General features: G+C 35.8%; 2 protein-coding genes across 3 annotated transcripts; one reads left to right on the top strand and one right to left on the bottom strand.

Moving 5' to 3' along the window:
* The first annotated feature begins 260 nt into the window (after nt 1-260).
* Nucleotides 261-10,632, top strand: LOC306849463 (uncharacterized protein). Of its 2 annotated transcripts, XM_079384502.1 has the most exons (6): nt 362-553; nt 884-999; nt 2,279-2,327; nt 2,417-2,479; nt 7,868-7,952; nt 8,499-10,632. In XM_079384502.1, exons 2-6 carry the CDS (start codon nt 985-987, stop codon nt 8,551-8,553), a joined length of 267 nt encoding a protein of 88 aa, XP_079240628.1. In that variant the 5' UTR covers nt 362-553; nt 884-984; the 3' UTR covers nt 8,554-10,632. The 2 variants fall into 2 exon arrangements, with proteins under 2 accessions (XP_079240627.1, XP_079240628.1); XM_079384501.1 differs by lacking the exon at nt 884-999 and having other exon boundaries at nt 261-553.
* Nucleotides 10,187-26,262, bottom strand: LOC306849460 (NPC1-like intracellular cholesterol transporter 1; the record flags this gene model as incomplete). The annotated part of the gene is made up of 19 exons (XM_079384497.1): nt 26,099-26,262; nt 23,596-24,913; nt 22,609-22,873; nt 20,615-20,715; nt 20,361-20,533; nt 20,147-20,275; nt 19,297-19,479; nt 18,484-18,598; nt 17,904-18,169; nt 17,136-17,225; nt 16,803-16,993; nt 16,300-16,427; nt 16,035-16,167; nt 15,889-15,947; nt 13,741-13,891; nt 13,075-13,306; nt 12,861-12,974; nt 12,594-12,756; nt 10,187-10,401 (listed from the first exon to the last, which is right to left on the bottom strand). Exons 1-19 carry the CDS (start codon nt 26,159-26,161, stop codon nt 10,187-10,189), a joined length of 4,089 nt encoding a protein of 1,362 aa, XP_079240623.1. The 5' UTR covers nt 26,162-26,262.
* Nucleotides 26,263-27,939: the final 1,677 nt, after the last annotated feature.

The raw sequence follows: 27,939 nt of genomic DNA, 5'->3' as shown, positions 1-27,939 counted from the left end.
TTATGTTATTAAAGTTAAATGCAGTAATCAGTTTTACACAAAATGCACCAGAGGGTTCCTGCAACACGATGGCAGTGTAACACAATTAAATGTAACATTTCAAATGTAGCACATTGTATTTGAAGTGCTAAAGGGATGTTCCACAAATGATGTTATTATTTACTCAACTTCATGTCACTGGTGTTATTTATATAATCAATGGCGTCATTCATTCATTCAATTCAATTCAAGCATGTCAATACAGATTATGAACAAAGTTTTGTACAGTTGATAAACAAGATTATCTGATTGATCGGTTCTGTTAACTGTAGAGGCGGATGGCCGACTGTTGCCCCGCCCACGAGCTATATTTACCCCGCCCACTTTAAAAGTGAGCCAACGGGGATTTTACATTGGTTTGTTTGAGCCTCATTCGCAATTTTGCTCTCTTTATTCTGGGCGACTCGTGATGATCACGGGAGGAAACACAAACACGCGCTGAAACATGTGGACGGAGGTGGGACACAACAACAGCTCTGTTCATGAAGAACCACAGGACCACAATCTCACACAGGTACAAGCAAACACTCGAGAAACAATGCAATGCAACACTGAACTCTACTGCAGGGAATCTGGTATAAATGCTCCACCTGTTTACAAGCTCTCAAAGACAGAACCTTTTTTTAAGATAAGGAAAATACAGTTCTATTGCAAATGTTGAAATTAGGTTGGTGTATCAGAATGACACTTTGGGTTTTTATTTTTTATTAGTATTTAGTGAAGTAAAGTTACATTTTGAGAGACTGCATTTACAGCACAGCTCAAATGTTTGAAAAGCAAGACTTCTTGGAAAACAGTTGTTCCCCTCTCTCTCTCTCTCTCTCTCTCATTTCCTGTCTTCCAGCATGTTTTGGAAACTTTCAGTCATGGCATAGTTTCTTATCTTTGTTAAACAACAGTGCTGGGACATGCTCCCCTCTCTCACTGTCACATTTCAGTGCTTGGATGGGATCTACAGAGGTACAAGTAACTTTAAGAAAACTTTTGACAGATAAATAAAAAAATGATGCACACTTATTTGACGAATACTTGACTTTACATAGGGCAGGTCCCCCGTCATGGGAGCTGCCTGGAATCACATGACTTTATCTTTATTACCAGACATTTTCTGTCACAGAATATTAATCATAAGAGAAAAATATACCTGTGGATAGGTAATGTCTACGATGACATCTGTATCAAAAATCATTGTTGTCTTTGGAGTTATCCATCAAAATATAGCCACGCTTCTGAAACAACTTACTTTTTATGTTATGTCACCTTATGCTTATTTATTTAACCCTTCCCCACCAATCATAGTTCTCTTATGATAGCCTTTTTGAAGGGTTAGTTCACCCAAAAATGAAAATTACCCCAGGATTTACTCAACCTCAAGCCATCCTAGGTGTATATGACTTTCTTCTTTCAGACAAATCAATCAGAGTTATATTAAAAAAATATCCTGCTCGTCCAAGCTTTATAATGGCAGTGAATGGAGGTCAAAAAAGTGCACCCATCCATCTTAAAAAGTGCCCCCCCCCCCATGGCTTCAGGAAGTTAATAAAGGGCGTCTGAAGTGAATTGATGTGTTTGTGTAAGAAAAATATCCATATTTATAACTTTATAAACTGTAATTTCTAGCTTCCGTGAAATGTCGTACTCGCGTTTAGGAGAGAGTGGCGTTCAGCAGATGACGTAGTTTGTAGGCGTAGCATAAGATTCAAGAGTTTTATTTGTCACATACACAATTATACAGAGTATAACCAGCAGTGAAATGTAGGTATAGCTAGCATAAGAGAATATGCTAGTCTCGTGAGAACCAAGTTTTGTTTACAGCAAAGGAAAACCAGTCTCCTCTTGACTTATGCTGAAATCCTCCAACGTTTTCCTTTGCAAATGCTTATTTTGTACTTCTGATTTGTGACCAGTGTTTTGTTTTTTTAAATATGGATATTTTTCGTACAAAAATGCATCATACGATTTATAAGGTCTTTATTGACCCCCCGGAGCCGTGTGGAGTACTTTTTATGATGAACGGACACACTTTTTTGGGCTTTAAAATCTCGACCACAATTCACTGCCATTATAAAGCTTGGAAGAGCCAGGACTTTTTAAAATATAACTCCGATTGTATTCGATTGTATATATGACTTGAGAGTGAGTAAATCATCACTTTTTGCAGTTCATTCAGTTTCTAAATGATAAAATCAAGCCCCACCCAATATTTTTCACTGAATAACCTGTTGTTTTCTCTTTCCAGATAGTTTCCCCAGTGTCTTCATGGCTCCCCTCCATCTCATATAGAAATGGTAGTACATCAAACAGTTAATGTACAATGTTAATGATAGTTTGTAATATTCATGCTTTAACATCATCTCCATTGTCTCTAAACGCTCAGCAACTACCAGTCCACCCCCTCTTGCTGAGACTCCCATGAACAGAGAGAGTGGAATCATACCAGGTACTATCTCAGTATCAGTTTTGACGGTCACAACAGAGTGCAACTACGGTGACGCATTGCTGCCGCAGACATAATATTTTTTCCACTTATTCTTTCAATTATGTCGTAATAACAAGATCTTTTCTTGTTAAAACGACATCTTTTCTCGTAATAACAAGATCTTTTCTCGTTAAAACAACATCTTTTCTCTTTATAACGACATCTTTTCTTGATAAAACATATTTTCTCGTAATAACGACATCTTTTCTCGTTAAAACATCTTTTCTCGTAATAACGACATCTTTTCTCGTTAAAACATCTTTTCTCGTAATAACGACATCTGTTCTTGTTAAAACATATTTTCTCGTAATAACGACATCTTTTCTCGTTAAAACATCTTTTCTCGTAATAACGACATCTTTTCTCGTTAAAACAACATCTTTTCTCGTAATAACAAGATCTTTTCTCGTTAAAACGACATCTTTTCTCGTAATAACAACATCTTTTCTCGTAATAACGACATCTTTTCTCGTAATAACGACATCTTTTCTCGTAATAACAAGATCTTTTCTCGTAATAACAAGATCTTTTCTCGTAATAACAACATCTTTTCTCGTAATAACGACATCTTTTCTCGTAATAAGATCTTTTCTCGTAATAACAAGATCTTTTCTCGTAATAACAAGATCTTTTCTCGTTAAAACAACATCTTTTCTCGTAATAACAACATCTTTTCTCGTAATAACGACATCTTTTCTCGTAATAACAAGATCTTTTCTCGTAATAACAAGATCTTTTCTCGTAATAACAAGATCTTTTCTCGTTAAAACAACATCTTTTCTCTTTATAACGACATCTTTTCTTGATAAAACATATTTTCTCGTAATAACGACATCTTTTCTCGTTAAAACATCTTTTCTCGTAATAACGACATCTTTTCTCGTTAAAACATCTTTTCTCGTAATAGCGACATCTTTTCTCGTTAAAACAACATCTTTTCACGTAATAACAAGATCTTTTCTCGTAATAACAAGATCTTTTCTCGTTAAAACGACATCTTTTCTCGTAATAACAACATCTTTTCTCGTAATAACGACATCTTTTCTCGTAATAACAAGATCTTTTCTCATAATAACAACATCTTTTCTCGTAATAACGACATCTTTTCTCGTAATAACAAGATCTTTTCTCGTAATAACAAGATCTTTTCTCGTAATAACAAGATCTTTTCTCGTTAAAACAACATCTTTTCTCGTAATAACGACATCTTTTCTTGTTAAAACATCTTTTCTCATAATAACGACATCTTTTCTCGTTAAAACATCTTTTCTCGTAATAATGACATCTTTTCTTGTTAAAACAACATCTTTTCTCAATACAAAACATTTTTTATTTTTGTTCATATTTCGATTTGTTGTTAAATCAAACTTCAGTCATTCAAATAAAGAAATATTCCAAGCCTAGAGTCGATTATTCAAAAATAACTGTTTTGATCTGATCGTATAGCCTAGAAAATTATATTGTTTTTACGACATAATTTAGTGGAAAAAATATTATGTCTACGGCAGCAATGCGTCACCGTATGCAACCGTGACCAATCACTTTTTTTTTTTTTCTTAGCAACATTACCATTCAAATGTTTGGGGTCAGTAAGATTTTTTTTACATTTTTATTTATTTTTTAATACTTTTATCCAGCAAGGGCACATTAAACTGATGAAAAGTAACAGTAAAGACATTTATAGTGTTATAAAAGATTTATTTCAAATAAATGCTGATTTCTATTTCAAATAAATGCGGTTGTTTTGAATGTTTTAATCACAGAATCATGAAAAAAAACTTAAATATTAAGCTGTTTTCTACATTTATGATGATAGTAAAAATATTTTATTAAACACCAAATCAGTATATTAGAATGATTTCTGAAGGATAATGTGACACTGAAGACTGGATTAATGATGCTGAAAATTCAGCTTTATCGTCATAGGAATAAATTATATATTAAAACATATTAAATAAAAAAGTTATTTTAATTTGTAATAATGTTTAGTTTTTTTCCTGTATATTAGATTTTTTTCAAATGTAGCCTTGGTGAGCATAAGAGACGTCTTTGAAAACATAAAAAAAAAAACTTGCTCACCCCAAACTTTTGAACAATGCACATTTCTCAATTAATTTTCTCCTTAGGCATTTACAAAAATACTTAATGAGTTTTATGCCATGAACCAAACCATCCAGCTCTGAGATAAACCACATATTACAACAGAAATTACAGCCTGAACCTGTCAGTGATCTTTCCAGCCCTTCCTCATTTATTATTATCTTCCTCACTCTCGTTCTGTAAGTCTTTGCCCACCTCTCATCAGTCCTACCTTGTTCATTATCTATTTATTTACAAATTTAAGTACATTTATAGTTGGTTTTTTTTTTTTTCATATCTTTCTTATCAATCCATCCAAACTCTCCTTTGTTGACTGAGATTTTTTATGACTTAAAACTTTGTTTTTGTGTGATTCTCATATGACTTATTCCTCCTCCTCCTCAAAAAAAAAAAAGTCCTGTCAAAACAAAACCTTTGGAAAACATGATTTATCTCTGACCTTTGTGCTCTTTCTCCAGTGGATGACGTTTGTCTTTTTCTCTTCATGTTCTGAGAAGAGCGGAAATCAAGTGTGAAATTAATCATTTGATTTCTCAACTTGTTTGACCCTTTGCCGGGAAGAAACGGCAAGGGTTATTTTGTGTAAAAAATATCAAACTCAGTGATTTCTAGAAAAATATATAAATTGCATATAGATTTCTAGAGAAATCTGGTTGTACTGAGAAGTGTTTGAGGGTGTGTGGGTCTGTGAGAAAGGAAGCTGTTGAATTGTTATTAAACACTTGGGATTTCTGGACAGAGTGTCAGAGGATAAACAGATCATTTATTGATAATATAAACACAGCTGTTTACTAAATGTTTGAGAATGTAGTTTATTGACCACACTTAAAATATCTAAATTTCATTGCATTACAAAAAAAAGAAATAAAATAAATAAATGAATAAAATAAGAAAAAAATGAAAAAGAAAAAAAACAACTAACCTGCATAACTTTGCTGCTATATAGAGATAGAGATATCTGACAATCTCTTATTCAGTCATGCATAATTGATCTGTCATTAGAGATTAGTTGATATGGTTTGCATCATGTCTTCTGACCGTGCCCTAAATCCGGTTTTAAAGAACTAATCTAAAACGCAAGGTGTGGAAGAGAAAGTGAATGCTGAGTGTTCAATCATAGTTCAGGGTTGATTTTCCGTGTTTCAGCTTCTCCACTCACAGGCTCAAACAGGTTTCCAAGTCATCACTGGAATTTTCCACCTCCCCAGTTCCCTCATTACATCATATATCTCTTTAAACATACACTGTTTATGTCTATACAGTGCCCTCCAAAAGTATTGGAACAGTAAGGCCAATTCCTTTATTTTTGCTGTAGACTGAAAACATTTGGGTTTGACATCAAAAGATGAATATGAGATGAGAGATTAACATTTCAGCTTTTATTTACAGGTATTTTCATCTGGATCTGATACACAACTTACAAGATAGCACCTTTTGTTTGAACCCACCCATTTTTCATGTTACCCAAAGTATTGGAACAGATAGAATGAACATAGATTAAAGTGAAAAAGACTTAATATTTAGTTGCAAATCATTTGCTTTCAATAACTGCATCAAGCCTGTGACCCACTGACATCACCAAACTTTTGCATTCTTCTTGTGTGATGCTTTTCCAGGCTTTCACCGCAGCCTCTTTCAGTTTTGGGGGGTTACACCCTTCAGTCTCTTCTTTAGCAGGTACAATGCATACTCTACAGGGTTTAAGTGTGGAGATTGACTTGGCCAGTCTAAAACCTTCCACTTCTTGCCCCTGATGAACTCCTTTGTTGTTTTGGCACTATGTTTTGGGTCATTATCTTGCTGCATGATGAAGGATCTCCCAATCAGTTTGGTTGCATCTTTCTGTAAATTGTCAGACAAAATATTTCTGTAGACTTCTGAGTTAATTTTGCTGCTGCCATCATGTGTTACATCATTAATGAGGATTAATGAGCCTGTCCCAGAAGAAGCGATGAAAGCCCAAGCCATTACATTACTTGTGTAATGTCTACTATAATGTACACCTGTGTACTCTGTGTTTCAGATGAGCTTGTATGTTTGGGATCATGAGCAGATCCTTTCTTTCTCCAAACTTTAGCCTTTCCATCACTTTGGTCCATAAAATCAGTCCATAAAACCTTGTCCCAGAATTTTTGAGGCTCTTCTCCTGTTCTTCTTACTAATAAGTGGTTTGCATCTTCTGGTGTAGCCTCTGTACTTTTGTTCATGAAGTCTTCTGCGAACTTTGATAGTAGATTGTGATACCTTCACTGGAGGTTGTTTCTGATGTCACTAACAGTTGTCTTAGGGTCTTTCTTTACAGCTGTCACAATGTTTCTGTCATCAACTGCAGATGTTTTCCTTGATCTACCCGTTTGAGGTGTGTTACTTAGTATATCAATGGTTTCTTTCTTCCTCAGGAGATTCCAAATGGTTGTACTTGCTATTGCCAGTGTTTGTGCAATGGTTTGATTGATTTTTCATCTTCTCTCAGCTTCACAACTGCTCGTTTTTCACCCATAGACACCTCTCTGGTTTTCATTTTGGTTACACGTCTAACTATAAATGCAGTCTGCACGGATCTGAAACTGAACGCAGACATTCAGTGCTATTTATTGTTTGAATAATCAATTAATAGGACACACCAGGGCAACAAAACACACCTGTCAGTCACATGTTCCATACTTTTGGTGAGATGAAAAATGGGTGGGTTCAAACAAAAGGTGCTATCTTCTAAGTTGTGTAACAGATCCAGATGAAAATACCTGTAAATAAAAGATGAAATGATAATCTCTCATCTCATATTCATCTTTTGATGTCAAAACCCAAATGTTTTCAGTCTACAGCAAAAATAAAGGAATTGGCCTTACTGTTCCAATACTTTTGGAGGGCACTGTATATGTCTTGATTCTCAGGGTTAATCTCCTTGATGAAAAACAAGCTGACTGTTCTTTTCCATTTAGTGGGACCTTCGACCTTTCACATGCCTGAGATCAGTATATAATGCAGCTGTGGTGTTTCATAAATAGATGTTTACTTACAGTACCAAAGTGTCCAGACTGCATTTTTCACTGGAAATACCAGTGATTTTGAGGTGCAGACAATGAAACTGCAGCCTGTCATTCTGTCATGCTCTATATCAGTGTTACTGATCTCATCTCTGGGTAGAGGATACAGATTATGTGCCTCTGTGAACAAATGTTTTTCAGACAGCAGTGTAACAGGTGTGTGTGTGTGTGTGTGTGTGTGTGTGTGTGTGTGTGTTTGCAGGTGCGATTGCCGCAGCAGTGTTCATAGGCTTTCTGTTAGCCCTCTATGCTGTTCTTTGGAAATGCATGGTTACGCAACCAAAAAGGTATGAACTAAACGCAACTTTCACAAAGTGCAAGTGCAATGTTGTGTTTTTTTGTTACATTTTGTTTTGCCTTTTTTTTTTTTTTTGCTTTGTGCTTTTTACTTTGTTTTGCTTTTTTATATTAAGTATGTACTACATTTACATAAATGTTGTTTTTTACACTACTTTTTTTTCTAATTTACACGTGTATTAATTTTCTTGGTTACACAACCAAAAATGTATGAATCAAACAAACTTTTCACAAGGTGCAATCCAGTTTTTACTTTTTTTTTTTTTTTTGTCTAAAAGTATCAGACCACATTTAAAAAGTAAATTAATATTATAGCATCAAATGAATATGGCATATTCTTTCAACAACTATGTTGTTCCCATTAAAAAGGGAGAACAAATCAAATTCTATGATAGTCAGAAATGAATGACAATTTGTCCATTCAATCATCAATAAAAAAAGTTAACTAAAATTCTAATACTATTGGACCAATTGTAAATGCATATAAACCAGTGTTTAAATACCATGTCTCTGTGTTGTTTCACTGTGTCTGTTAGGAGGAAAAAGAGAATGAGTTTGAAGGCTCGTGAACAGAGGTCTCTCACATGTTGACCTCTGGACGGGACGTCTGCCGAGATTCTGAGTTACGGATGTTAGGACAGAGCTTCTCCTGCTATGTATAAGCACCCTTATGAACTGTGTTTAGATCTGAATACACAGTTTAAGACAATATTTCATGCATGAGGGAACTAGATGATTTAGTTCTACATGGTCATCAATAGATCAATATCTGCTGTGTTTCAAAAGTCACCCATCAGTTTCTGGATTGGTCCCTTTGACAGTCAGACCGGGGAGTTAAATTTTAGAAAATGGCTCTTAAAATGTGAAATTTAGTCATTAAACTGAATGATTTTGTGAATATTATGTGTATATATAGGGGATAGCAAGCCCAAATGTTTTCTCGAGGTGTGCATGAATAGTTTACTTTTGTCACAGCACCACAAATGTCCACTAGATGGCAGAGGGCTCAATGTGTTTTTACTTGATGGAACAAGGAAATCAGCCAAGATACACGGTAGAGTCTTTCAGTTTTACAAGTTTATATTTATAGACTTGTGTTTGGGACATTTATTTTATTGCTGATAGCTATGCTAATTAATACATAAAAGATATAATACATTTTAGACTCGGCTCTTGTTTTTCTCCAAACATCCCCTTTGACCATAGTGAACTCTGCACCAGTGAATGAGTGCATGTGTGTGAGTGAGAGAGATTTTCCTTATGCGGCAGTATTGACCAGAGAGCAGCAGATTTCTAGGTTAAAGTCTTTGGTTACGTGCGCGTTTGTGTGTGTGAATATAAGAATTGCACATTTTTATTGCAGTTGCTTCGTTTGCACAATTGTTGGACTGTTATATATATTATTTTTCCTGCGTGTCACTGATTTCAGTGGATTTCATTAAGATTTGATTTTGGATTAGAATGTGTTAAATCCCTTTTAGTCTAAGCAGTGTAAGTTAGACTCAGTAGTGTGCCTGTATAAAACTGAAATTAATATTAGTTTGCCTACAATCATACAGCCAATAAACTGCTGTAAAAGTGCTTTATGGTTACTTAAACATTAAACGGTAAACTTTGAATGCAAAGTTTGGATATTGAACTATTGAGATAATATTGAACATTGACAATATTGAATTTATACAGAATGTAGAAATGCACACAGTGCATTTAATATTATTACAGTAATGCTTATAATACAAGAACAGGTCCTCTTTATACTGGAGTGTTATTTGAGTTGCATTGCCTGCTTTTCAAAGTTACGTGTTTCTGTCCTCAAGACAGTTAAAAGCATGCAAAAATGACAATATCAAACCTAAACAACAACAAAGTTAAATATAACATTTAACAAATATTACACAATAAAAAAATTAAAAAATTCTAAACTATTGTCCTAATTTCCTTATTTCTAACACAGTGGAATTGAGCTCTTCATTTGTATGTGTTATCACTTTATGTCAGGTGTGACCACTTACGGAGGCATAGAGCTGACACAGAAAGATGAGATTCTTATAATATTTCTGAGTGTGTAATTGGTTGTTTTTCCCTCAGGTCTCAAATGCAGCAGTATAAGTAATGGCAGGTGATCCCTTCATTCGGAGGAATCTCTCATACTACCAATTCAGTGTAATAGTAGAGATAAATTAACTGGAAGTAAGCGGGAGAGCAGTTTGTAAGAGGTCTTGAGCTACAAAATGTCACTTTCATATTCGTTGGGTTCTTGGGTGGTCTTGGGGACAGTATCAGCCTTTACTGGATATGAGGGCTCTGTGGGGATTTCCCCATTTGACTTTTCATGATTTTCAAAGCTAATGTTGTCATATGTGGCTTTGCTGTTGAGTTCCATTTCCTTGGCTTTCTTCTCTTGAATCTGTAGCAGAACAGCGTTGTTCACACCAGGACCTGAGCAAAACAGACAGATCATGAGAAGTTTTGTTTAATCAAACCTTGTTCTAATACACCATAATTTATTTGGTTGCTTCAAGTGTTTAGAATGGAATACTAGTGCTTGCTACAGAGTCTTTTATTATTAATTGAATTTACTGTTTTATTGTAATTGAATATAATTGATTAAGGCTGCAAAACCATTAATCACAATTAATCACATTCAAAATAAAAGTTTGTTTCCATACTATGTGTGTGTGTGCTGTGTATATTTATTATTTATATATAAATACATAAAAAAATGTATTTATATATATTTATACTTAAATTATATATAAATACAGATATTTTATATATAAATCTGACAAATCTTTCATTAATATATACATGTATGTGTGTATTTATATATACATAATAAATATACAAAGTACACACACATAGAGTATGTAAACAAACTTTTATTTTGAAAGTGATTAATCGGGATTAATCATTGTGCAGCCCTAAAATTAATACAAGTAATTAAAATAAAGCTAAAATAAAATATAAGATGAAAAAACTTGGACATCAAATAAGCTGAAGTTACTACTAAAATGACAAAAAATTAAACTAACTAACTAAATGGAAAAATATGAAAAAAAATGACAAAAGAAACTATATTTAAAATGGAAATATAAAAATAAAAGCTTCAAAATAAAATATTTTAATAAATACCACCATATTATATAAATAATACATAACACTGTATAACTATTATAATGTCAAAATGTATTTCTAAATAACACTTAAAACTGTAACTTTTCAAACTGTAGAATGCTACATGCTGCATTGTTGCTTCATTATGTTGCATTTATTTCATCAAGTGGTCTGTGGTAATGTTAAAACAAACAAAAAAAAACTTTTTTGTCATCCTTCATGGATCCAACTCTTGTTCTGACATGTTTGATTCCTCCCTCTCCCTTATCTGTTCTTACTGGATGTTTCCTATATATGTTTCATAGTCTGTGTTTTTAGATTTGAAATGCAATACACATTTTTGGTCAATAGTTTAGTTTAGTTTTGTGTATGTGGTTTTTCTATAAAAACTTTTACATTTTGGCTCACAAATAAATTTTGTATTTGCATTTTGGGATACTTAAAGGGGTCAAATGATGAGATTTCAAGTTTGCCTTTCTCTTTGGAGTGTTACAAGCTGTTTGTGCATAGATAAGATCCCTGAAGTTGCAAAGACTAAAGTCTCAAAACCAAAGAGATATTCTTTATAAACTTAACCTAAGACTTGTCCACACCCACCTAAAACAGCTCATTCAAACATGCCCCCACATGTCTACGTCACGATGTGGGGACATTTTCATAACACAGCACAAATGTATATGCAATGAATGGCGTGATTTTTATTCTCCCTGTGGTATTATTGCTGTGTCCATGTCCTGGAGACGCTGTGAAAGCGAAACTTTATTTGGGCTTCCAAAAGAGGACACAACTAGAAATCAGTGGTTAAGTTGTATTTACCAACCCAAATATTAAAGTGTGTGCAGCGCATTTTACGGAGGACTATTTCCTGAACCTGGCAGGAGAGTAGCCTACAATGCTGGCTTGCTGAAATTCCAACTTTGCAAGGACAGTCTGGTGCTTCTGACTCACAGCATGTACGTTTCTGCTACTGACGATTCAAACGCGAGTTTTGAGCTGTGTAGATTAGCTCTTGTTGTTTGTCGTTTCTCCGATCACAAAAAAGACAGTATAAGTAATTATGTCCCCACTGGATGCAACAAATGCATCGTTTGTAATGGGTTTTTATTGTTTTAGTCTCGTCTGTGTTAGGAAACGCCATCACAATACGGTGAGGGGAGTAACATTTCTGTCTCACGCTTGAGGTATTCGGCCAATCACAATGCACTGGATAGCTGGCCAATCAGAGCATACCTCGCTTCTCAGAGCGATGAGCTTTGTAAAAATCGACGCGTTTCAGAAAGGCGGGGCATAGAGGAGTAACAATAATGTACAGTATGTGGAAAATAATGTGTTTTTTTACTTTAAACCACATAAACACGTGCATTACACCAAATACACAAAATATTGTTCTTTTTAGCAACGTCATATGACCCCTTTAAAACCATTACAATTTTAACTAGTCTCTTTGAACTTAAACTCTTTGGGATTGAGCACCATGTGCATAAAGACTGCACATTTTAATAAGAAGCTACACATACCTAAGAAACTGAGCAGCACGGGCAGAAATATGAGGCCGTGGGCCATGCCGAGCAAAGTGATGACCAGATTGAGTCTGAAGAAGAAGATCTGGATGAGCTGTGCTTTAGCTAATGCCAACACCACTATTCCAGGTAGATTGGTCATTGCAACTCCAGCAAACACCTGGGAAAGAGAACATAAACACTTATGGAACAACACAACAACTGGACATGTGAACTAATGCATAACTGAGGAAGCTTCAATACGCTTGTGTTTGTGGTACTCACCGCGCTGCCCATGTTAGCTGTGGCTTCCTTTGCCCTTTCCACCTTCGTGGGGCGAATACTGAGAGCAAATGAGCGTGTTAAATGCGACACAAACTCCACTGATATACCAACGGCCTGAAAAACCAACCCACAGTAAGATGAGAATGTTATCCTGACTACCAGAGGTATGAAGTGCAAACATGTAGACCATACAGTGTTTCTCTGAACCACTCACCGTCACAAGGTTGATAAGCGACACAGCGTTGAAGTCGATGCCCCACAACGTCATGACGCCAACCGTATCCACAGTGATCATCACTATGGTGAGCAGGTTCAGAAAGCCTGATCTCAAGTCCATGCCGAGCAGGATACAGCACACAACGAATGTAGGGAGCAAACACAAGGCGACGTTGAACAAACCCTCATTCACGATGGTCAGATATTGTTCGTAATACACATAAGTCACACTGCAAAATAAAAGATCAGAGAGTCAGTGCTGAGAGAAAAGTGCACTTTTTAAAAGTAACCTCTCTTAAAGTACACTTAAGTGGTCTTTTATATTTTCTGCAAGTTCAGTTTATTAAAAATATAATTTTGAGATTTAAAGTCCACTACAAAGTGCACATTCAGTTCAATTAAGCACACTTTTTTCCACTGGTGCCACTTTTAAAATAGGTGCGTGACATCCCTGCTACACACAATAGTGTAGTATGCAGAAAAATATGAAGTAGCTCTAGGATCCATGATGCTGTTGTGCAACTTATGAAGTAGCTCAAGGACACGTTATCATTCAATAGTATTACATGAACTGATTATCGCTTCTTATCTTATCCGGGAAAAGCAACAAGGGTGAGGATGGCAAATGTCGAAAGATAAGGGAGGATCAGAAGTGGACACTTACGTGTATGGGAAGACCTCGAAGTCTTCAGAGGTGCCTGTGACGTTCCTCATGGCCAGTGTGATGCTATGTGCCAGTTCTCTGGCCTTCTCCAGTGCTCCCGTGAACTCCTGAGAGTTGGCCAGAGGAGTGTGGTAGGCCATGAACCGAGACGCTGAAAAGCGGAGAGATGTCATAATGAATCTGTGTTTTATACGGAGTCTGTGGCTTTGTCACATTTTATTCTTTAACATAAATTACAGTCATACCTCAAACATTGTGAACAAGTCACTTAAGGACTACAACTACCACAAGGATATGAGTTTACTTGCTTGACAGCAACTGTTCTAGTTGTTGTGGCTTGGCAAATTTTTTGCAATTTCAAGAGTTACGTTTGAGATATGACAGTGTTATAGAGCAAAACATTAACGTTTCATCTATTAATATTAACAACAGGCTTTACTCATAAACCAGAAACTGCTATTCTTAAATTTATGATGAAAACCCATGCAAAACAGCCTACAAATTGATGTACCCTGAAACCAGCATATGCTGGTATGTTTGAGCTGGTTTAATCTGGTTCTTAGCTGGTCTTGTGCTGGTCCTAAACCGGTCCTAAGCAACTAGCTCCTGCTCATGACCTGCTCAGGACCAGCTTAAACCAGCTCAAACCAGCAGCCATGCTTCTAAACATACCCAACCAGCATATGCTGGATTTTTCAGCAGGGTCATGACTGAACAATTCTATTAAACAATGATTCTCAAGTGTCCCCATTGTTCACAACAATATTTAAAGCTGCAGTCTGTAAGTTTTGCCTCTTTGTCGCCATCTCTGTTTGAAACTGGAATTGTAGTTACTTGAGGAATTGAGTTGGCACAGCTCCAGCACGGATGAATCTAATGTTTTGAGGTGAATGTGTAGCTGTCAGTCACTGCACCGGTGTGGATATTTACTGTACTTTGCAATCACAGATTCTAGCCTATGTCTTGGAATATATGACCCAAATATTTTCACCAGATATTGCCATCTGAACAAGTAAGTAACACGTCTGCCACGTTTGTTCTGACCAACTGAGAAAAAAGCATTACAATAAATTGCTCTACCAATGGTCTATCTAACGATCAGTTAGCTCATATCACATAAACCATGCAAATTATTATTATTGTTACTTTATTCTCAAATTATTAATGTTAAAAACATCAGCATTGCGTTGTATTAGCGTGTAGATTTCAGTTTCTGCACAGTCTAATCTAATTGTCATGCCATTTGAATTTCATATTAACAAATTCTTCTAATCCAAAAAGCAAATTATGCTCCCTTCGAATTGGCTTTCTTTAAAATACAAATATTGTGTAATCCCAGGCTATCTGTAATCAGAAGCACATTTAAAACTGGAATATAATTTAATTTCATTCACATGTGTTTCATAAACACATCCGTTCTGGATTACAATCCGCCATCAAAATGATACATTTAATTATTCCAGCTGCTGTGAGAAAAGGCTAAACGATCTGCAGGATTCTCACACGTGATAGCCAAGTAGCCGGGACAATTTCTTTATGTTTACAGACGTGACGTAATGACGCAGTGCCATGCTTGAATTTCCCGCGAAAACCTACCCGTACCACTCAAATTAGAAAGCATTACTATAAACTAACCGCTGTGAATCGGGCTAAAGTAAGGTGATAGTTTTGAACACTGGCTGGTTATGTATTTTCTCAAATATTGATTTTGGATCATTTTTAACCAAAAAAAAAAGTTACGGAATGCAGCTTTAAGGCCCAATGACTTTTCCAGCTGTTCATAGTTCACTGGAGAATTAAGGATAAGGAATATATTTCATGCTTGGCATAACTAGAAAAATGTATATTCATAAAAAAAATGCCCAAGGACTTTTTCATAGACCATTTCCAGGTCTAGAAATCATATTATTAAAATTAAACTACTTCATATATCCAGGTTTTCCAAACCGTGGGAATCCTGGTTCTTTAAGAAAAAAAGCATTTGTTGAAGGGGTGACTTAAAATAAGAAATAACCTTGTTTTGTCTTACTTTAAATTAGTTAAATTAATCTTGGGGGTCCCTAGTGGGCCCTGGTCCACTAGTTGAGAACCACTGCTTTAGAAGGTGAATGCAAATTGTTACACAGACAATTCATTCATGTATCTCACCTATTATTTCCCCAGTTTCCTTGTCTCTAATCACAGCTTTATCATAAGCTCCCAAACCACTGGAAATGAAAGCATATGGACATGTTTTATTCTTAACATTCATTCTGTTTAATCTTTCAGGTGAGTGGTTTAGTTGCTTTTCTTACCCTTTTGGACACTGTAGATCAGGTCTGTTGCTAAGAAAGTCTGGCAGGAATCTGTTAAAATCTTCAACACTAGGTCGCAGAACCCCATTTTCGGGTGCCCTCATACACTTCTTGGTACACATGAAGAGACCCGCTGTCAAAATAAGTTTATATTTAGTTCTCTAAAAATGTTGCATGGAAACACACACGCACACACACATGCACACACACATAATAAACAACAAGGATTTAAGTGTAAACTGCTAAATTATATAGAAACACTTACTCTCATTGGCAGGACAAAATTCATCTTTGTTTGGCCCAGCCGTATAGATGCGACAACATTTGGATCCAGGGTTCAGCCAATCAATATAGTCATCCACCCAGGAGGATGCTGGGATAGCCATGTACGATCTAGAGCAATCAGCAAGATTTTAGTTTTAAACGGCAGCTTTATATATATAGTGATTTGTTCACTGTAATTCATTGTAATACTTGGTATCTTGACAGGACCGTGTCACTGTGAACTTTTAAGATCGATAACATATCTGTAAGTTCAAGGTTTGATGTGATTGGCATAATGAGGTAAAGAGTAGTGATGTACTATACCAGAACACCAAATATAGTGTGTTGGTGCTCACACATGCTTCTTGTATTTAAAGACTATAATTAAGGCCAATATATATAAAATAAAATACATAAACAACTTTAGTTCTATTTAAGTAATGTATATATTACATTTTATATAGTTTGTTTATATATTTATATATACTTTTATATAGTGCTCACCGCTCAGGGTACTCAGTGGCGTATCGGATCTTCTGGGTGAAAGAGAACTGGTCACATCCCACACTGGAACATACTGCGTTTATGCCCTCCTCACTGGTGAAATTGAACCCTTTGGTCGTGATAAAATATGTGGGAACACCAACTTCAAAATACTTATAGAGGTATGCGAAGTAGTCCAACATGTAGGAGTCCTGATAATATTTACACACAGATGAAGAAAGTTAACACTGCAACTAATTATTTAATAACTGTACGTTTTTGTCATTGGCATTTTGGCATATTTGGTCATTTTTGTTGCCAGGCTAGAAGAGTGTTAAGTATTTCTGTACTTACAGATGGCATGGCCAGTTCCTGATTTAAGCCCACTTTTACATGGAACGACAGGAACACACAGGCAAAGAACATCGCAAGGAACACCACCATCTAAGAGAACAAAACATAATAATAATAATAATAATAAACTATTACTAATAGTTATATAAAAGCATATAAAGGACAGAAAATATCCCATTTCAATCAACTTTTTTTATATATATAAAGATATAAAACAAAATTCTGTGAATGAGTGTTTCTTCAACAATGGGCACTTTTAGCCACATTTACTAGTTTTACATTGTAAATGTATATTTATTGAAAAACAATGTCTTCCTTTGTTCTGTTGAAGTTATCTTTAAGAAAAAAATATAATTATTATTATTTTTTTTTATTATTACAGCTTTTAATAACTTTATTTAGTGGCAGGTTGGCTGTTTTGAAAAATATGCTAAGGACAACTAAGGAACAGTACAAAATTGAACACAATATTTTTTCAAATTATTATAGTTTTTGAAATGTATTATTTTATATCTTCACAATGGATTTTCATATTTTAAAACTAAAAGAACTCTTGAACTGGGACAAAGGTAAGTCCATCAAATCTATAAATAAGACATTTGAAAAGCAGTAATTCACTGTAAATTAATTTTCCAAGTTCTCCAAGTTTCTTGTGAAAAGAAAAAAATATCTTGAAATCTTTTAGTTAATAAAAATCCACCCTGGGACCTGGAGTGCATTTAGTTGATGAAGCACTTTAATACCATTGTTGGTGAAGGAGGAACGTACCACTAATACCCTGCTGACAGGGTTGAGCAGTGCAGGGGCGTAGTATTTTTTCATTAATGGGAGCAGGATGCCCTGGTTGGGTTCGGACGGGTGTGGAGTTTCAACAGTAACGCAGCAAGCTATCTCACAACGATTTGCATCTTGTCGCCGCGCGTCAAGTGAGAACAGAGCCACAAAGGCAGTCATCTGCAGAATGAAGTCCATGAGCACAGCCAGTGCTGCGTATAGGGCAAAAGACCTCACTGCTGGCATAGTGCTCAAAGCACCTGAAAAGAGACAACGAGAGTGTGTTTAATCAGCCGTATATGTTTCCTCAGTAATCTGAAGCTAGTGACTGCATTATATGTGACTCATTCGGGAGCCGAAAGTACATTATTGCTTGTCCTAAACATGAATCATATCTCTCTTTAATTGGGATGGTACAAATCTACTGCATCATGTTTTGCTGACATGCACCAGTGAGTAAAGGTCAGGCAATATAATTAACGTTCCCGGTTTCTATCCATAAATGTATTGAAATATTTTTTCCTCTTATATTTGTGTTTTATGGGTTGAAGCAGAGTCAATAGGAGATTCTCACCCAGGAAGAAACAAACAGATTCAGACAAACTGCAAAGCAGCATGCTGGGAGCCACATTTCCAAGAACTCTCCCAATGTGTTCCTCCCTCGTCTCTCCTGGTCTGCGCATATCTCTCTGATAGAGAATAAACACGGAAAAGACAGAACGTAAACATGTTTTATGAAATTATAGTCATAGTAGTAGAGACATAAAGTAATCTTTAAGTTCAAAAATAGAGTGTAATTGTAGATATACACTACCATTCATTTAAAAGTTTGCGGTTGGTAAGATTTTTAAAAGATTTTTTAGTATAATGTATTACAGTAAAATATAGTGAATAAAACAGTAAAACGGCAATATAGAAAAATTGTATTACAATTCAAAATAACTGTTTTCCTTTGAATATATTTTAACATTTAACTTTTTCCTGAATTTTTATCATCATTACTCCAGTCTTCAGTGTCACATGATCCTTTAGAAATCATTTTAATATGCTGATTTGGTGCTCAAGATACATTTCTTATTATTATCATTGTTGAAAACAGCTGCTTAATTTTTTTAGGACAAATCACAAGGATACTCATATTTAGGCGATGAAAAAGAAGTTCAAAATAACAGCAGTAATTTTAAATATAATTTTTTGTCACTTTTAAGTGAATGCTTTCTTGTCCCTTCTAATTTTCTGAAAAAAAAAAACAGTAACGGTTGCTAAGAAATGTGAATTAAGAGTGTGATTAAGAGTATCCAATGTGATTAAAGCTGACTAGAAGTGTGTCAAAAGATAATCAACAAAAATGAAGAAAAATAAGAGTGAAGAAATAAACTCAACAAACCTGATACTCCAGAACAAGAATGAAGATGTTATCAGCTCCCACAGCAAGCACAAGGAAAGGTACAACCTGCAGAATGACCAGCGAGGACGGAACCCCAATCCAGGCATAGAAACCCATTGAGGCTATGACAGAGCAGCCGACGACCAGAATACCACCCAGACCAACCAAGAACTTTGAATCTACCTAGGAAAGCAATAATATGACCTTATCAAACTAGGCCAGTTTATCTGAAATACTTTTGCAAAGTGGACATATCCTGAGGTCTGATATGCTAGTGTACAGTACTCCATCTAAAACTATTTTCTAATAATAATAATAATTAATGCAAATAATTTATTTGACTTATCAGCGCCTTTCACAGACACTTTTATAAAGCTTTTATGATTATTATTAATGATGCTTTTATGACCTCATATCATAAATATTCCACATCTGTAAATATTCCACGTTATCTAGTTTTGGCAATATTTAAAATGACCATTTTAAAAACATTAAAGAAGATAAAAAAAAATCTTTAAAATAGTTAAAAATGGTCACTATGTATATGACATCAGAAGTGTATTCATATTCATGTTAAAAAAATCTATTTTATATATTAAAAATATTGTTAAGAAAATACATTTCTATAGCTAATAAATCTGTATCTATTTCATTTATTTATTTATTTGAACTGTTAGTAGGCCTAGACTATTTTTAATTGAGAATGTATTGATTCAAATGCTCATAACACACTTAAAACATCCTGGAGTTTCCATTAGCCATTATTGTGAGAAAAGCTTCTTCCTTTATTCCCGTTATCAGAAACAAGGAAATTCCCAGGAAGCCATTAAGCACTCTGTAATGCACTCACCAGGATACGCTTGAAGGATGAATATTCCCCAAGAGCCACAGCTATGTAGAGGAAGATGACAGCATAGCTTATCATGAATATGGGGATATCCTCTGCAGTTGTTCTGTTTATCTCATCCTCCAAGGACCTCTGTAGAGCACCAGACAGTTTGATTATGAGACTGTTAAACACTGACATCTCTGATCATTACAGCATATGGTCAGCAGCATCTCACCTCAGCCATGTAGGCAAATGTGAAGTTTGTGTTTGGGTTTTTCTGATATTCCTGCACGATTTTAAGGAACCTACTTTCCCACTCTTCAACCATCTTAAATTTAACATCAGTTCGTGCATAATTGTTCAGGGAGAAGGTAAGGATCAGGGCCTCAGCAGTGGTGTATTCCTCGTCTGAAAATATAATGGAAAGCCAAAGTCAGCCCAGTGACTCTTAAAGATAATGGTGAGATGTTAGCCAGATTTGTGTCTTACTCTCATATCCTCCTACAGCCAGGAAGGGGAAGACAGGGCCGCCATAGTCTGCCATACAACTCATGCCAAGAGCTGTGATGTCTTTAAATGATAATGGAGAGCTGTGGCCAAGCAGAATATAATTATGTTATGTGTGATAATATTTTTATAGAGCAGTTCAAACAAGAATAACATAAATAAGCAACATTTCCACCAATAAAAACACTTCAAAATTAAGCCACACTCAATAAGTGGCATTTTATTCCTGTATGAATCGGCGTTTTAGAAATATCTAAATGGTTAAGTGAATGTTTCAATGACTCTCAATACAGTAACTGATTTAGCATAGCATACTACTCTTAACAATTCTTTCATATTATATTAGATAATAGTATGCTATTAAGCTAAATATGAGCCAGTCACTGGCTATCTGAATAGGCATAGTACGTCCAGATTACATTCACACTACACACATTCATTCTACATATAGTAGAGCACACCTTTTTTAATATTTGCAAGGTACATACTTATTCAAAAGAAGTACCTGGAGAGTATGTGATTTTGGAAAGACAGTGACTGAATTTAAAATGTAATTGTATGCTACTCTTACTATTTCTGATGTATAAAGCTTTCATATAGATTTTATATTCTAGTATTAGTATACTATCATAATAGTATGCTACAAATTTTGAATTAAAGGGTTAGTTCACCCAAAAATGAGCCTGTGTTTTACTAACTCTCGAGGCATCCTAGGTGTATCTGACTTTCTTGTTTCAGACGAATCCAATCGGAGTTATATTAAAAATTGTCCTGGCTATTCCAAGCGTTATCATTGCAGTGGGTGGGTGTTTCTATTCAACAGTCCAAAAGACGTCAAATAAAATGCACGCATCCATAATAAAACGGCTCCGGGGCATTAATAAAGGCCTCCTGTAGCGAATCCATGCTTTTTTGTAAGAAAAATATCCATATTTCAAACGTAATAAACAGTTTTCTCTCACTTCCGCTATCTGTTGTACACGGAAGCCGCTCTGGGCAGATGATGTAGGACGTATACGCTAGTCTCGCGGGTTTGTTTAAAGGAGCAAAGGAAGCAAAGTTTCCTTACTTTACCAAAGTAAAAGCTTTCCTGTAGCTCAAATAGTAGAGCATGGCACTAGCAACGCTAAGATCATGGGTTCGATTCCCAGGGAAAGCAAGAGCTGATAAAAATGTATAAACTGTAACTTGAATGCAATGTAAGTCGCTTTGGATAAAAGCGTCTGCTAAATGCATAAATGTAAATGTAATGTAAAACCAGTCTCATCTTGGCTTATATCGAAATCCTTCTACATTTTTCTTTACAAATCCTCGGTTTGTACTTCTAATTCATGACCAGCATTTTGTTTTGTTCTCTCTCCACCTTCGTCACTAATCTTCATCTGGAACGGCATCCGCTTATGACCGTTAGATGAAGTGAGAGAGAAGTGTTTATTATGTTTGAAATATGGATATTTTTCTTACAAAAACTCATGGATTCGCTACAGGAGGCCATTATTCACCCCCCGGGGCCGCGTGAGGCACGTTTTATTATGGATACGCACACTTTATTTGACATCTTTTGGACTGTTGAACTGTTCGACTGCAATGATAGAGCTTAGAAGAGCCAGGGCAATTTTTTTAATAACTCTGATTGGATTTGTCTGAAATAAGAAAATACACCTAGGATGCCTTGAGGGTGAGTAAATCACAGGCTTATTTTCATTTTTGGGTGATCTAACCCTTTAAGCCAGTTCTTATTTAGTTCCTGAATGAATCCGTTTTGTTTTTTTAATGGCTAACTCATAAGGAGTCCCTTGACGCCATCTACTGACTTAACAATGTAACCTACAACCTGTGTGCTTGAAAAATCCCACAGGCTGAGCAAGTGATAGAAAAAAGTCCCAGTGCTTGGAACTTGTTCAGTGGAACCTCAAAAAGCTGGAAATATCTCTGTGCAGTCTTGGTAATGTGAAAACTACAGATATCTGACTTACTTTACGCAGTAGATGAAATGGTCCCTCCAGTCCACCTCCTTCGTCACGCCGAGCTCTGTCATGTTTGCTTTGGCGTTCAGGTTGTCGATGCTATTTTGGAAGTACTGCGGTAGACTGTTGACAGCACAGTCTGTTAACGAGGGGTTGTCTGGATTGAGTGGCGCATAGCAAACATCTTTAAGACTTGCAGTGCGGTTAAGTTCATCTGACCAGAATTCAATTGCCTGGATTTTCTGCTGAAGCTCCAGCAGCTCTATGATCAGATCTGTGAGAAAGAGACGTACACAGTATATTTTAATATGACTGAAGAACAGAAAATTCTCAAAATTGGAACATTTCTACATAAAAAAAGACCACAAACACTGCTCCACGCAATAAAATCCACCAATCACCGCAGATTAGCGTCACGCAAAAGAGGGGTTTGGAAAAAACAAATCGTTGAACGAATCGATTGGGAGTCATTGAGCAAATAAGGTAAAAAATAAATGCATATTATAAGACAATGAAAGTGTTTTTGACCTTGCATGCATGTCAACCTGTTGTTGGGGACTCCCAAAACCAAAATATGATTATTTCATAACCCATAATAGGTGCACTTTAATATTGTGATTGTGAACACATGAAACAGTGTCTAAATATGGTTTTAACCCATCTCAAAATGTATCATTTCTAGTTTTAAATCTATAGTTTTTATAATTTAAGCTGACTTTTAATGACAAAAACGTGTATATACAAAAAGAAGAGTAATACTTAAGCCCTCTCAAAAACATCAACAAAACAAGAGCTACAATCCAATGAAAGAACATACACTTCTAAGTCTAAGACAGAACTAAGTTCCTGCTATAAAATTTTGGTCTTTTTCTATATTCTGTTTTCTCAGGTGAACATACCAAAGAAATGATCTGTTACTACACATTGTGAGAGTAAACCTAAATAGTATGCTTTCAACACTTTTCATGAGAAATACATTTTTAATGTTAATGTCACCTTTAGATATGATGCCGCTGAAGTTCTGCTCGCCAAAGAGTAAGGAGTCATAGTAGTGACTGGGCCGGTCTGGAGCGATCAGGATCAGCTGATTGGTGCGGTAAAATGGATCAAAATGTGTGTCATGGAAGGCCTTCTCACGCATGGCACGACTTTCGGGCGCTGACCAAAGCTGGACAGGATCTGTGGTGAGCTCTATGTCTTTTATTCCCACTGCAAATGCCAACACAACCACAAGGCAGACTGGGAGTACTATCTGAGGATATCGTGCCATTATGGTTCCCCATGTCTGGAAAAGAGACCCCAGAAACTCCTGCGTGGCAAGACTGGCTTTATCAGAGCACGTAACATCTTTAGGACTGATTTTATATTCAATCTCATTTTCATTTTGGTCCCTAGTGCTCTTGCTCTTCTGAGTGCCCTTTGACTTTTGGATGTGGGTAATGCACTCTAAAACTACGTAACACATAATAAGGAAAAAGATGCAGGAGAAGATTATGATGCTGATGACAAGGACTCCATCTAGTTGACCAATCATGAACGGTTTTGGTAAAGGCGGTGGCTGTGGTACAGCTGGACAGGATTGTTCGCAGTCCTGACAGGAACAGGCCTCACCACCTGTTGGTGTCATCTCGTTACAATTCAGCGCTCTATCTGCAAACAGAACCGCTCCAGGTGGGAGTCCAGCGGTCTGACTGTCTGACAAAAGCATGAAGTTAATATCCAGAGGAGCCAGTCCGTTGCTCGAGTCACCCTGGAAATCTAACCAGCGTTGCGGCGTACACAGTGTCGAACCATAGCGGCCGCACATCGTGGCGATGGCGTAGCCTCCGGTAGCTGGGATTCGTACACTTTTGCAGGACCTAAACGATGCATCTGAGAAGTTTGTGGATATGTAAGCCTCGTAACCCACCACAGCTTCCTTGACAATGCCAGAGGGTTGCGTGATGTTTGCGGTTTTGGTAATCTTTAAAATCTGACTTTGGTTGGGACTGCAGGTGGTGGCGCAGTGGATATACGCAAAGTTGTCGGCGCAGGATGGGCAGCGGATCAGCACGGCTTTGGACAGCGTGAGACTGCTCTGTAGAGCTGTAAGCTGTCTGATGGAGCAGCAGGCCAATGTTTCACCCTCACCATGGGCCAACATTGGGCACACGGATTTCAAAAGTTCATAGTGGTCTCCTGTCACATTCACAGCTTTTCTATAGTCCTTACAGGGTACCCTAGGGGGGATAAGAGCTCCCTCCACTGAAGGGTTTAGGCCACAGTCCTCATAGAATGAGCAGTAGCCTGGTTCATGCTGAGCACTTGCGAGACCCTTCAATAAACAGAGGTATGACATACATAAATATGTTTAGGTAATCCTTACAATATCTTATAGATCTGCTGTAGTAATGAATCTTTAGTGCATCTCAGAACTCAATTTTTTTTTTCCGAGTTCAGAATTGTACAGTTTCTCTGCATTTGTATATTTTTTCTTCAAAAATGAAAGTGAAATGTTTTCTTTATAATTTGCAACAATAATTTACCAGAGTGATAATATACCATGTAATATATATTAGTCATAACTCTAATATATATATAGTCAATAACTCAATTGTTTACATTTGCTATTCATAATAATTTATCCTTAATATAACAATGAAATGTAATATAATTATATTGTTAAAAACTGTCATTTCTTTTTTCAGAGGCCCCACATATTTTAACCAATAAATTTACATAATGTTTAAAGATGTTATTCATTTTTATTACTTTTCCATGGTTGGAAAAGTAATAATAATATACTCTTCCATGACTGTGGAGGAATTAGAAAAGCTTAATATGCTTAAAAGCTTAATACTATCATAGTTTTTGCCCAAACATGATATTTTCTAAGTCGCATGATACTTTTGTCTTTTTCTGCCTGGCATTCCATAGTAAGAAAAAGTGTGGATGTGATCAAATCAGGTGGTATTTGTTTCACATTCACAAAATTAGATAAATCTGAGGTGATTCACAAAAATTGTGAACTAATAAACATAAATAAAATGAGATAAGCAAATATACAATTAGAAATCTATTTTGTGCCACAATTAAGGCCATAAAGTGTTTAATAAAGCTAGAGATTGTTAAGTCTAGATGTATATCAATGGAAAACTGATTTTAACCATTGGCAAAGACCATAAATGTTTAAACTTGAACTCTTCATTTTTTTATTTACAGACAACTGTCAGCAATCTGTTGCAATCCATACATACTTCAATATGCCATTATTGTGAAAGACTTTAATTACGTTTATTTACATTTATTTGTGGATCAGTTTTCTGTTTGTGAAAAAGAAGCAAGCATTACTCCGACTCAAGTTATTGATCCATATCCCACAAATTAAGCATAGAGTATAACTCAGTCACAGCCAAAACCCTTCACATTGTAATGTCAACATATAAAAGAGTTTCACATATTTTGTAATGAGATGATTCTGTCACTCAGAAAAATTGCATCTAGAAAATCAAAGACTCACCATGCAAGCAGCAAGTGTAAACAATAAAACGGACCAAGTCCAGTTCTTTCTTTGGAAAAGCATTTCTCTTGTTGTCTTGCTCTTCTGTGTGTATGGAGTGTTAGTTCCAGTGGGGAGATGTAAGGAGTTTCTGGTAGCAGAGAGATCTCTGCTCGACCTCTGCCTGTAATGATATACTGTAGACAAAGACAGTAGGAAATGAAAAGCTTTCTCACTCTCATTGGATAAACATAGTGATTCTGATGATGATTAGAGTCTTATCTGGCCTGATGTTTCCACCGCCAACCAGAATGGATAAAAGTCAATCCAGCTCACTGATCATTAACTAGATGGGCAGACCAAATCAAAGGTGTGTTACTGATGCTATGGAACTTCGAAGGAATAAAACACACCTACCAAAACCTGATAACCCCCCGATGACTCTCATTAATAAATATGCATTAAACTATGGTCTGCACGAGTGCAAAACAACTTCAGTTTTTTTCCATTAGTACAGTTTATACAATATATAACACAGTACAGTCAATATTCTGTTTAGTCTATATTTTATTTGTGCTTGTTCTTGCTTTATATATATATATATATATATATCAGCAAAATTGGTTTGAAGTGCTGTTTTTCTTTTCTTGCAGTGCAGTCACCTACTGTAACTGTTTATTGATAGAGAGCGAGCCTGCTGAAATACATTAAATCAAGACCTCAGGAGAAGCTGTCATTTGCACTGAAAAATCTATTCAGACAGGTAAGATTTATGACACAAGACTGAAGAAGTATGTAGGTCTTGTTTGGCCGTAAATTTTTGATGCTTTTTAAAGAAGCCTTTAATGCTCACAAAGGCTGAATTTGTACTGCATCATTACTAATGTGAAATATTATTACAATTTAACATGTTCTATTTGGATATATTTTAAAATATAATTAAATCCTGTTGATGCAAAGCTGAATTTTCAGCATCAGTACTTCATGATCCTTCAGAAATCATTCTAACATGCTGATTTTAAATATTTCTTATTTTTATCAACAATTTAAACAGTACTTAATATATTTGTGGAAACTTATGCTTTTTTATGGATACTTCGTTCAGCGAGGAGGGGAGAGGATGGAAAGTGGGTGGGCACAGTAACTCGTTTGGGGGGGCACGGCCCGCGAATGCCCCCCCTTGGCACCGGCCCTGTAACAAAAAATGTATTTTATATATAAAATGTCCTGCAGGTATAGGTAAGAAATCTGCAGAATCTGTGTTGTGTATTGTAATCTTTTTTTCTTTTTCTTTTTTTGCCATCCATTGATGGCCAATGAAAAGAGATTTCCACTAGTGAGGATGTGAGGTTCTAAAGGCAAGGGCTAGTGCATGCCACTGTACCACAAATTTATTTATTTTTTTCTTTGCAAAAACATAATTAGGGGTTATATCCACTTTCCTTGAACCAACACCAGATAGGACAAAGGTTTGCATAATTGTCCTTCAGGATTGTCAGTTAAAGAGTCATATAAGGTTCAGATTGTTGATAAGATTAAACGTGCAACTTGATAAACTGATACTTAATGTGCCAAAATTAAGCTTGCGAACACATTGGAATCAATTAGGATTAGTTTAACACATACAGTACAACATTTGTATTCATATAGTTTGATGCTGATATCTGTATCTATAATGTTTGAATATAATTTGATCGATTTTTGGATTCTGCACATTATATAAGTAGAGTAATATTAAAGGGATAGTTAAAAAAAAATGAAAATTCTGTTATTAATTACTCTCCCCCAGGTAGTTCCAAACCTGTAAGACCTTCGTTCATCTTCGGAACACAAATTAAGATATTTTGATCAAATCTGAGACC

This window comes from Barbus barbus, assembly GCF_936440315.1.
Source record: "Barbus barbus genome assembly, chromosome: 29".
Lineage (NCBI taxonomy): Eukaryota > Metazoa > Chordata > Actinopteri > Cypriniformes > Cyprinidae > Barbus > Barbus barbus.
The sequence above is the reverse complement of the archived record's forward strand: the minus strand, read 5'-3'. Positions and strand labels throughout refer to the sequence as shown.